Source organism: Equus caballus, chromosome 15, assembly GCF_041296265.1.
Source record: "Equus caballus isolate H_3958 breed thoroughbred chromosome 15, TB-T2T, whole genome shotgun sequence".
In the NCBI taxonomy this organism is placed as follows: Eukaryota; Metazoa; Chordata; class Mammalia; order Perissodactyla; family Equidae; genus Equus; species Equus caballus.
The window spans coordinates 45,009,959-45,022,097 of record NC_091698.1 but is presented as its reverse complement, the minus strand read 5'-3'; the positions used below and the strand labels follow the sequence as shown (position 1 = coordinate 45,022,097).

Genomic DNA, 12,139 nt, shown 5'->3' with positions numbered 1-12,139 from the left:
TACTGCCACCTGCTAGAATCTTGGGGTTTCCATGGAGTTGTCTGTAAATAAATTTGGATCATCGCAAGCGACCAGTGTGACCAGTGACCTTCATACTGGACACACCGCTCTTTGACGGCAGCCACTCAGACTTCCTCTCGTATCGTCTCCTCATCTCTTGGATCTGCGGTTGATGCTTCCTCTTCTTTTCTCGCCATGTCAGGCAAGGAAACTAACTTTTTAAGTGTTCCGTTATGTATTTTTGCCCCTAAATTTGGCAGTAGATTCTAATGTAGCAGAGAATAATGGGAGGAAAGTATTGAAGTAAACCTGGGGACCTAATTTAAGTTTTGACTTTGACATTTATGAGCTGTAGGACTTTGGACAAGTCATTGACTCTCTCACAAACTCTGTTCTCTCTCATCTCTCACATCAGGATATTACAACTGTGGTTCCTTCTGCTCCTTTTCTTTTCTAATATTGAATCTTAAAGGGCACCCAGGTAGAAATGAAATCAGAGACTTCTTGAGGGTGTTTCCACAGAAACAGAGAGAAATCTAGGTGATGCAGGAAGTTAGCAGTATATCCCCAAAGGTTTCATCTGTAATGGTCTCCCTCCACTGAAATTTCAACTGTAGTATTTTAAATTTAGTGCTGTTCACAAGGCAATATGCCCATGTTTGGAGTTATCTACCTAAATGAGGTGAAAAAAAAAAAAGTAGGAAGAGACAATGGAGAGTACTGGGCTATAGGGGGACTAGTCTTCAAAGGTCAGGAAGTTGAGGATTGTTTTCATCAGCACAGGCCAACAGGAACCTAGAGGGAGGATAAAATAGAAGAATGAGGAGGAGAGCGAGGAGGAGCTCTCCAGGAAAAAGACGTGGTTTGGCATGACATGCTGAAGGAACCAAAGATTTTCAATTGCAGCAGAAAGAGCACAGAGTGAAACGTGCTCAGAGCAGGGCGAAGCACAGTTGACTTCAGCAAACGCTCACATTCATAGCCGAGGAAGGCCAGTGAGGCAGAACAGGGCATCGCCAGGCAAAGCAGCTTCTCAGACTCAGACTCGCTTGTTTGCTTTTTTCTCTTGCCTCTCTGAACGCGGACGGCACCTGAGAGTTTGAATATAAACATTTCAGAGATCTTTTAGAAATGACACTTCCTATAATCCAGAAATTGATAAAGTGCTTATCCAGACGGCTGGAGGCAACAGAATTTCCAGTGTTTTATTTCATTCTCATTTTTTTTTTTAAGATTTTATTTTTTTCCTTTTTCTCCCCAAAGCCCCCCAGTACATAGATGTATATTCTTCATTGTGGGTCCTTCTAATTGTGGCATGTGGGATGCTGCCTGAGCGTGGTTTCATGAGCAGTGTGATGTCCGCGCCCAGGATTCCAACCAACGAAACACTGGGCCGCCTGCAGCGGAGCGCGCGAACTTGACCACTCGGCCACGGGGCCAGCCCCTTCATTCTCATTTTTTAACTATGTAGATGTTTTGCCCATTGAAAATAAAATATAAGTTTTTAACAAATAATATCCTCTAACTTGAATCAGAAGGATTAATTCCTGTGTGTGATACGTAGGTTCCAAGTCAAGGCTGCTTTTCATCTTTATAAACATTTTCTTCCTGACATAGAGCGCGCACTGAGAAACGGCCACCATCTCTTTCTAGATGTAAGCTGCCCGAGAAGAAAAAGCAAAACTCAAGTGCCCCATCTCTGACTCCACATTTATCTCAGACAATTTCGTGGCATCCTTCGGGTTTTCCTACATTAAATTTTTAAAAGTTGGATTCTAGCGATGACGGTGTTTTTAGTCTTTGGGGATGACCCCTTCCTGGATCTTGAAGGTGATAATAATTGAGGTTTTAGGATAAATAGAAAAACCTTCCTGATACCTTTTAAGTACTCTCTTCTGCATCTATGTGGATATACTAATTGAAGTATGGATTTCTAGTAGGCTTACTAGCTGTTCCTTGCGGCTCATGGTCAGAGAAATAAGAACGAGCACAACAACGGAATTCCTTTACACTTAGGATGTTGCTCTCTGCTTTGTACCAGTTTTCACTGAAATATGTCTGCTTATATGGTGGCCAGCTATACATTCACATTGATAGCATTTTGATGCCTTTTAGGCCACTTTTACTGATCTACTCTGTCTGCACGTACTGGCTAGGAATTCATTCAAAATCACCTTCTTCTCGGGCTGGTTTTGGTAAATAGTATTCACTACAATGGAGCCGGCAATATTCACTTTCATGACAAAGCGTATATGATACAGAACTACATTTATCAGTAAACTGATTCTGCTTTGTTGCTTGCTGCATACCGCAGTTTTTATGAATATCTATATGGTTCTTTTTACTTCCTTGATAAATGTTTTCCATGATTTTTCACAGAACTTATCATATCTTCCTCCACATAACAGATATGTCCTATATGAATTCATGTATGAATTACTATTATTGTTGTTGCTCTTGTTATTGTAACTACAGATGAGTAACCTGAAGCTCAGGGAGATTAAATTACTGTTTTCTTTCAAAAAGCACTTCTTGGGATGCACACCCTCAGGCAATCCTGTGGAGGCAGGATCAGAAACCAGGCTTGAAGAGGGTAAGAGTGACCCTTTACACCTACCACCCGGACTGACTACTGGGTGAACTCTAGGGAACAGCACGTGAACAGCACGAGCAAACAGACCCTGAAGAGACAGTGGTAACAGCTGCACTGTTTTCTAAGGGACCAAGAAAACACCTTATTAGGAGGTCTCCTTCTCCCGGGTTCTGGTAGTGGAACAGTCAGAGCAGAGTCCTGGCAAGAAGTCAGGAGACTTAGGCTCTGTGACCTGGTGATGATGCTGCCATAATGGGAGAATCGGACCACTCCAGCTGACCTCTCTGAGCCTCAGTTTCCTCACTCGTACCAGGAGAACGTCAGAACAGAGCATCTCTGAGGACGTTCTAGTTTCAAGTGCTTCAATGCTAGCAAAGAGTAGATGAGTCAGGACTAGGGGAGGCTCAAGGGAAGGATGGACAGGGAGAAGGGGGCTTCCAGCCTAGACAACAAGGTGTGACCCACACCACGTGGGGCTTCTGCACATCTCTGCTGCAGCTGGGAGCACAGGCAGTTACACAGAAAGGAACAAACTCCTCCCGCCCTTACAACCACCATAAAGGCGTGGGTGTTTGCTGTCTCAGTGAGCACTGGGATGAGAGGCTTCCTCATGCAGCAACCTTGAGATGATGCTGCTCCTCAGACATTGTCAGAGTTGATCAGTCTCACTGAGTTTTTCTTCACCCTCTTGTTCCCTACAGAAAATTTCCAGAATCCATCCTTACTAGGAACTCCAAACTCCCTGCAGCTCTCTCTACCTGTGGTGAGCGATGCAGCTTCCCTAGCAGGAAGTGTCTGCAATTTCTCCAGAGTCTCTGCTCCAGCCGTCAGTTCAGGATGGCTACTGCCATCAGCCTCGGGCACCTCTTCCCAGCCACTCATGGGCAGCGCCTACCTTTACCAACATTCTAGCACAACCACGCTGTCTGGAGTGACTGGCCAGAGCCAGAGCTCCACCTCAGCTGCTTCCTATCCGGGTCTCTTTGAGTGGGGTGTCCCAGGAAGCACTGCACAGGAGTCCTCTTCACTCGGAGACTGCACTCTGACTGTCACTGGCCACGACACAGCGGTTTCTTCCATGTATATGGCAGCACAGTATGACAGAACTTCAGGTGCCAATAACCCGGTCCCACTGTATCCATCTCTTTCCACCAGCCTTGTTCAGGGAACACCATCTCGGGTTCCAAATCAGGGACACAGCCTGTCACTTCCCTACCAGGAAGGAAGCCAGGTGTACTACTGTGGTCACGGCACACTGGGGCCTCTGCTGTCTGGAGAACTTGGCCCCTGCCTGCAGTCCTACGGCTCTGTGTCCTACACAGGAGCCGGGGCCTCTGCTCCTCAACCAGAAATGGTGTTGGTACTAAAGGAGATTCAGCCCACACATGGCCTTCCACCAGCCTCCACCTCTGGGGTCTACTACGCTGCGTCTGCTCCAGCCATCCCACAAACCAGATTTCAAGGTGAGTACAAACAGCAAGAAGGCAGAGAAAGGAGGTCTGCATCCAAAATCAGGGTCAAATCTGCAGCCGGGAAGCGGTGAGGCCACAGACAGGTAGAACTGAAGTCCTGAGACATGAGTGAACACTACCCTCGCTCAGTGCTCCCCATTTCAGACTCGACATAAGAACACCTCATACAGGGGGGCAGGGGGGACACTGTAATGCTCATCTATGCTACATGGCTGAGAACCCCAAGAGCACACCAAGGGACCCCATATCTCTCACTACCCCAGCTGCTAAGTGCCCTACTCCACCACATACAAATGGACTCCCTCTGCCGATTTACGGGGTTAGTCTCCTGGGAAGGCCTGTCAGAACTATCACTATGATAGAGACACGCAAACTTTCCCTCACTTTGTTCACTCATACCAGGAATAAGCCCTTCTGTCCCGAGACGCTGTCAAAATTCAGCAGGCTAGGAATCTGTCCTTGCTCATATATTCCATCGGAAAGAGCTCCGCTCCCTCTCCTCGTCCACAGTGTGACGTGTTCTCATTCTCCCGGGAAAATGGACAGCATCAAAAAGACTCTATAGGAGAATGTTAGGACTTGTGAAATGTCTCATAGTATAAAACTCTCTTTTACTTTTTATTGCTCCTATGACAACCCTATGAAATAGAAAGAAAGCCAAGGGACAATGACATCCAATGATCACCAGTAAGAACCAGAACACTCGCCTCTTACCTCCTAGCACAGGGCACTGTCCATGATCCTTAAGAGCCAGGAGAAACGCCTTGCCCATTGGGGGAAGGGACGTGGTTGCTGCACTGGTGTCTAGGGGGGAACACCTCACCCACCGAGGACTCACTTCATCCTTGCTTCCTTTGTAGTGGTGGAAACGTCCCTGGGGATGGAGACTTCCCTGGGGCTGCAACCGCCAAGCCAGAAAATTTACCTACAGCAAGCTCCAGAATTCCCCAAATCCTGCAGTAGCAGAAATACCCAGATGCTGCAGAGTGACCCACCAGCTGAGCTTGGGGACGTGTCACTGACAGCTCCAGACAAGACGTCTAACAGTGACCTCCTGGCACTGTCTCCAAACCCAAAGAACTGGGATGAGTTTAACACCAAACTTGCAAAGCCCCTGGATCCCGACCAGATCCCAATACAAAACCAAGAGCCTCTACTACAGACTTTAGAAATTCCTGATATTCTCCAGCTCCTGGCCTGCATCGATCCCCTCGGACCAGAGGACCACCCTGCTTCCGAAAACGCTGATCTGGGAAAGGATAGCCTGAGTCTTGAGGGCCAAGGGACACTGGACAACGGGACCGAGGCTAGCGGTGGCTTTGCAGACATCGCTACACTGATGGAGGATGGTCACCTTCCCCAACTATTCGACCCCTTGAAAGACCTTGATCAACCCCAAGGCCCCGAGCTGAGCCAAGCCAAAGACACAGGAGCCATCGAGTCCATCCAGCTGCAGCAAAAGATAAGTGGCAGAAAGGCTGCCTCCGAGTACACCAGGAAGAACAAACATCAGGCCTCTGAGCCTCTCGATGGTGCTCCCAAGGCCAAAATCCAGCCAAAGGACCCGGAGTGCCTGTCAGGGGGAGACAGGGCTCCTGAGAACGAGGCCGAGCACTCCAACAGCAAACCTCAGAAAGCTGCACCCAGCAGGATCAGTACAACTAAGAGCCATGGGCAGGAAAGGACCAAGAGCACCAGAGGAAACAACCCCAAGAAAGCCGGAGAGAGTCGGCAGTCAGGGACTGAAGTCAGGGTGGAAGAGAAGCCAATGATGCCCAAGATGAAGCGGAGGAAGAATCAGCCCGAGCTGAGCCAAGAAACCTTTAGGCGGCCTCGAACCAGCCTCGGCCGGCACATGTTGGAGTCGGTGCAGGTGTTTCATGCTCTGGGGAGGAAGAGTGAGAAGAACACCGGGCCCTCTTCGTCCCAGGCCCTGGGAACCTCCAGCAACCCCAAACACCCCCAGCCCTGCCCAGCTATCAAACCGTGGCTGGATAAACCACTGGAGGGTCAGTGTCCTGAGGAAACTCAAGTCAAAGCCCAGAAAGCAGAGAGCAGTGCTGAAAAGGAGTGTCCACCTCCATCCCGGGACGAGCTGCCACCTCCTGGGAAGGTCAGGTTGGTACCTTTGCCTTTTCTGTCCGTGGACAAGCCTCCAGCTCGACCTGTTCCTCGGAGGCCACAGGCTCTGGCCTCACATCGGCCTGCTGTGGCAGACCCTGCCCGGCCTGCTTCCACCAACTCAGCTCAACCAACTGCAGTCAATTCCAGCCACCCAGCTCCTGCATCTTTGACAGGTCCTGCCAGACCAGCTCGGCCAATTTCCACCAACCCCGCTCGACCAGGTTGGACCAACCCCACCCGGCCTAGCGTCCCTCAGTGTCCTGCTTCAAGGCCTGCACCCTACACAACAGCGTCTTGCACTTCTCTCCAGCAGGAGCCCGTTGCCCCTGCTGTGCCCACGCTCCAGGCTCCGCCCAAGCCTCCCGCCCAGTATCTACTGGAGGATTTCAGCAGGCAACCAATTCCATGGAGGAAACCCGACATTCCAGGGCCAGTGATGTCAGAGCCCATCACACAGGAACAGAGGCCAGAGCGGGAGGCCATGAAGAGGCAGGCTCAACAGGAGCGTGAGAAGGCTGCCAAGTACACCTCTCGGGGGAAAGTGCAGTTTTTCACTGAGAGGGAAAAAGAAATGGAAATTTCTCGATACTACGGCTACGCGATATAAGGCTGCTAGGGCTCTTGGTGCCCCTTTGGGGACCAGTTGTTTTTCCAGAGATAGATAGATAGATAGATTTCTCTTATTCGTTTTGATTATTTAAAAACTTAGTAAGACAGTAAATAAAGTACTAGAATGAATAGATGAGGAATAAAGAAGCCTTCTGTGTTTGGAAATGCTGTTAACTGTGTTTTTTCTGTGATGGGGGTGGGAGGGAACCCAATTCTTCAGGAGAAAAAAAAAGTGAAGTTGGACAGGAGAATGAGGGAAAAGGGAGACGAACTGACGAAAGAGGCCATAATTGGGTGCAGGGCTGGGGAGGCCAAAAGGGGAGAGATTTTAGGGCTTTATAAAAAGAAGCAGGAGTCGTGAATGACAGAAGTCAGAAGCAGGGCCTGAGGGGAGCGTTAAAAGAGTAAAATTGGAATAGAGTTGACGACGGCAGCCGATGAGTCTAGGTTGACCAGGAGAAATGTAAAAAGTCTCTCAGGGAGGCTGGTCTTATGGCTCACGACCACCACATCGGTGTTTTGGAAAACAAGAGATTCAGGACACCTTCCAAAAGGCTTGGGTCACTTCATCCATGGATGACTACGGCTGGGGACGGTCAGTATAAATCAAAGGGGAATCTACGGGATGAATGGCCAGGGCTGAGTTACCTTGGGGGCAGCTGATAACAGGAGCCTCCCCATGGGAGCTGCTGGAGCAGGACAGGGCAGGCAGAGAAATTTCCTCAACTTCTGTGCACCAGGCCCACGAGCCCACTACTTCAGTTAACCTTTGCAACCACACGCAAGGCCAGGGTCACTGAGCCGCTTTACTACTGACGTTCCGCAGTGGGCTGCAGTCACACTGCCCGCGGAGGAGCAAGGCCTCAACTTGAGACCTGCATGCCAGCAGTGCTCAGTATTTGCTAACGCCTGTTGGCGACCAAGCTGGCTTTCAGAGCACAGCATCCAGACGTTACTGGTGGATGAGATCAAACTTCTGGAGCGGGGCCTAAACTTTTTTTTAGATGTACTTCATTCTATTTCCCCTCTGTACAGACTATGTCGTTTTCCCACCCAAGGTCCAATTGCCATACATCATCCTACACATCTGCCCCTTACCCCTTTCCTCCTCCTCCCCCGCTATCCCCTCTGGTATCTATGTGTTTGTTTATCTTCCACATATGAGTGAAGTATTAGGTATACGTCTTTCTCCATCTGACCCATTTCACTTAGCGTGACACCCTCAGGGTTCACTCATGTTGTTGCAAATGGCAAGATTTCATGCTTTTGATAACTGAGTAGGATTCCATTGTATATATACCACATCTTCTTTATCCATTCATCTCTCAGTGGGCCCTTAGGAGGTTGTTTCCAAGTCTTGGCTATTGTGAATAATGATGCAACCAACATACGGGCGCATCTATCTTTGCCAATTAGTGTTTCCACGTCCTTTCGATAAACACCCACAAGTGGAATAGCTGGGTCATATGGTAGTTTTATTTTTAATTTTTTCAGGAATCTGCATTCTCTGTTCCATAGTGGCTGTACCAATTTACATTCTGACCTGCACTATATGAGGGTTCCCTTTGCTCCACACGCTTCCAACACTTGCTATTTCTTGTTTTTCTAATAATAGCCCTTCTGACGGGCGGGAGGTGGTAGCTGATTTTGGTTTTGAATGCCCTTTCCTAAAAATTAGTCATGTTTCATGCCTTTTCATGAGCCTGCTGCCCACTCGTTTATTTGCCTCAGAAAAGCGTCTGTTCATAAGTATTGACGTGAGAGACCTGCCAGGTCCTCCTGAATCCACCTGGCCTGTCGCCACCTTTTCTCAACATCAGTGTCCTCCAAACCACATGAGAAAAACCTGCCGGAAGCGTCCGTCACACTGCGGGAGAGTGGTGGGTGTGCCTGTGCACTGGGTCGCGGCTCCACCCGCACAGGACTTGTGTGCCCAAGGGTCCAGAGTCACTCCCTGGGAAGTCTTGTGGGGCACCTGGAGCGGCTGAGCAGGGGAAGCGTGGGGGACAGGAGGCATACAAGGGAATGCAGTGGTTGGAGGGGAGTGATGTGAACAGTAAATAATTACCGTGGGAAAATTGGTAATTTACATTTCTAAAATTATTTTTATTGAGATATAATTCACATGCCAGAAAACTCACCTTTTGAAACTCTAAATTCAGTGGCATTTAGTACATTCACAAGCTCAGGCAACCACCAGCATTATCAAACCCATCACATTTTCATCACCCCTAAAAGAAACCCTCTTAACCATTAGAGGCTGCTCCTCACTCCCTCCTCTCTCCAGACCCGGCAACCACTCATCTGCTTTCTATCTTTACGGACTTGCCTTTTCTGGACATTTCACACATCTGAAATATACCACAATACGTGACCTTTGTGTCTGGCTTCTTTCACTTAGCAGAAGGTTTTTCAACGTCCATCCACGTTGTAGTGTGTGTCAGTCTTTCATTCCTTTGTATGACTGCATAATGGAGCCACCACACTTGTTTATGCTTTCCTCAGTTCATGGACATTTGTGTTGTTTCTGCTGGTCATTTACATTTAATGAGAGCTTATATTGTGTCACGAAGCACCACGAAGTCACTCACCCCATTTCGCCCATAAGGAGACAGGCTTGGAGAGTGTCAAGAACTGGCCCAAGGTGAAGAGGCAGCAACTGGGGCAGCTGGGGTTTCAACTCAGGCAGGCAGACCTCAGAGGTAATAGATTCACAGGAGAGAACGTGAGAAAGGTACAAAAGGGGATTCAATGGAAATTCACCCTTCTCCCCAAGTTCCCCGGCCACCCATTTCCCTCCTCCCTTAGACACATTTACTTTTGCCACGCTGTGGATCCTTCCAGAGAGGTGATTTACACTCCAACGTGGAAGTATCACAGTTTACTCACTAATGCGTCCACTGATTTGAAATATCATTTTTATGCTACACCAAATTCTTACATGTGTTGGAATTACTATTTTCAGAGTTGGCCTGACTTTTTTGCTTATCTCTAATATTTGGCATTTCTCTAGAATTCTTTTTCTCTTCTTATAGAATTTTTAAACTTTCCTCCTTCTCTTCTTTCTCTTAAGACATTATCCATTGTGTTCATTCACTCTTGTATTATTTGTAATGTCATCTTCAGATAGGACAAACTACCTGGTATCTTCAAAAAGCTAAGTTATTGAGAAAAAAAGAAACAAAGACAAAGAAAGTGAAGAGAGACATGGAAGGAGAACCCATAGATTAAATCAGACATCCAAGACCTAACAATCAAACGCCAAGTGTGGCCCTAACTTAGACCTAACTCAAACTCTTCAAAACAATTTCTATGACATTTAGGAGACAACTGCGAATTTGAGCGCTGACTGGATATTTAATAATAAACCAGGATATTAAGGAACAAAAGTCTGACATTTTAAATGTATATATCAAAGATGAACAGGTGAAAGTATATGATATTGGGGATCTGCTTAAAAAACTATGGAATAGGGCGAAACAGGGAGGGGTAGAGAGGAGACACGACAGCCATCAGCTGATAAATATTCAAGCTGAAGGAGTTCATGGCTGGTCCACGAACACCACACCATTATGTCTGCTCCTGTAAATGCTTAAAATTTGTGTTAATTGGTAAAACAGGACGACACTGTAGAAGACTTTTTGGCGCTTTCTCAAAGGTTAAACGTAGAACTTCTACACGATCCAACATCTCTACTCCCACGTATACATCCAGAAGAATTCAAAGCAGGGATTTGAACAAATGTTTGTACACAATGCTCACAGCAGCATGATGCATAAGGGCCAAAAGGTAGAAACAACCCAAGTGTCCATCAACAGACGAATGGATACACAAAATGTGGTATGTACACACAATGGAATGCTATTCAGCCCTAAGAAGGAATAACATTTTGTTACATGCTGCAACATGGATGAACCTAGAAAACATTATGTTCAGTGAAATAAGCCAGATACCGAAGGAAAAATATGTCGGATTCCGCTAACATGAGGCACCTAGAACAGGCAAATTCACGGAGACGTGAAGTAGAATAGAGGTCACCAGGGGCTGGGGGAGGGGAAATGGGGCTGTTAGTTTTTCATGGTGACAGAGCTTTGCTTGAGGATGATGAAAACCGCTTGGTTACAGGCAGTGGTGACAGCTGCACAACATCATGAGTGCACTTAATGCCACTGAATTGTACACTTATGAATGGTTAAAATGATAAATATTGCTTACGTACGTTTTACTACAGTAAAAAAAAAAAAAAACAAAAGGAATACCTGAGTTCAAGTTTCAATTCTTCCTTTTCTGGGCCTCAGTTTCATCATCTGTGAAATGAATCTCTGTCACCGTCTATGCTCCAGGCTCAGTGCAGAGGCAGCACTCAGGAGGGGACGTTAGTACCACTCCCACTTCATCAGCAAAGGCCTGCTGTGCGGATTCACTGACTTAACGTGTGTGCATGCACTTTTTAAATGGCAGCTGCTGTACAGGCCTACCTCACTGTACTGTGCTTCGCTCTACCGTGCTTCACAGACGCTGCATTTCTTACGAGACCCCCATCAGCAACACGATTACAACTTGCTGAAGGCTCAGATGATGGTTCATATTTTTAAGCAATAAGGTATTATTTACTTCAGCTATGTATGATGTCCCTTTAGATATAATACTGTTGCAAACTTAACAGACTATGGTATCGTGTACACATAACTTCTACATGCACTGGGAAACCAAATCATTAGTCTGACTCGCTTTATTGCGATATTCACTTTATTCAGTGACCTGGAACAGAACCTGTGATATCTGTGAGGTAGGCCTGTACAAATGTTTACAGACATTAGGTGTTATTGTTTCCCAAGGCTGTGGAACTGCCTAGAAAAAGGATAATTCTTTCCCACTGATAATGCCACACAGGCCAACAAAACATATGTGTTTCTCTATTATATCCAAAGATATTAGGAAACGAAAGCATAAAACTTAGAGAACTGTCTTCTATCAAGATACTTACACGTGCTCTCACAACTGCCCAAAATAAGTACTGAAGATACCATGGATACTCCATTCTTTTCTTTAGGCTACTACTGTTCTTACTAGAAGTTCACTTTACTTTGAAAATATAGAACAGGGGGGCCGTCCCCGTGGCGTAGTGGTTAAGCTTAGTGGGCTCTGCTTCGGTGGCCTCAGTTCACGAATTCAGATCTAAGGCACGGACCCACACCACTCGTCAGCCATGCTGTAGCACTGACCCACATACAAAACAGACGAAGACTGGCACAGATGTTAGCTCGGGGCTCATCTTCCTCAAGCAAAAGAAGAGGAAGCACGGCCACGTATGTTATCTCAGGGAGAAATCTTTCCTCAG

General features: G+C 47.0%; 1 protein-coding gene across 1 annotated transcript; it reads left to right on the top strand.

Moving 5' to 3' along the window:
- Window positions 1-22: 22 nt before the first annotated feature.
- LOC100058226 (uncharacterized protein C2orf78-like) lies at window positions 23-6,963 on the top strand. The gene is made up of 3 exons (XM_070235315.1): window positions 23-202; window positions 3,295-4,056; window positions 4,926-6,963. The coding sequence occupies exons 1-3, from the start codon at window positions 196-198 to the stop codon at window positions 6,794-6,796; spliced, it is 2,640 nt and encodes an 879-aa protein (XP_070091416.1). The 5' UTR covers window positions 23-195; the 3' UTR covers window positions 6,797-6,963.
- Window positions 6,964-12,139: the final 5,176 nt, after the last annotated feature.

Bases quoted from the DNA above. Each gene is read 5' to 3' on its own strand.
- LOC100058226 (XM_070235315.1), top strand. The intron at 4,057-4,925 runs GTGAGTACAAAC...CTTCCTTTGTAG, and splicing joins CCCACAAACCAGATTTCAAG to TGGTGGAAACGTCCCTGGGG.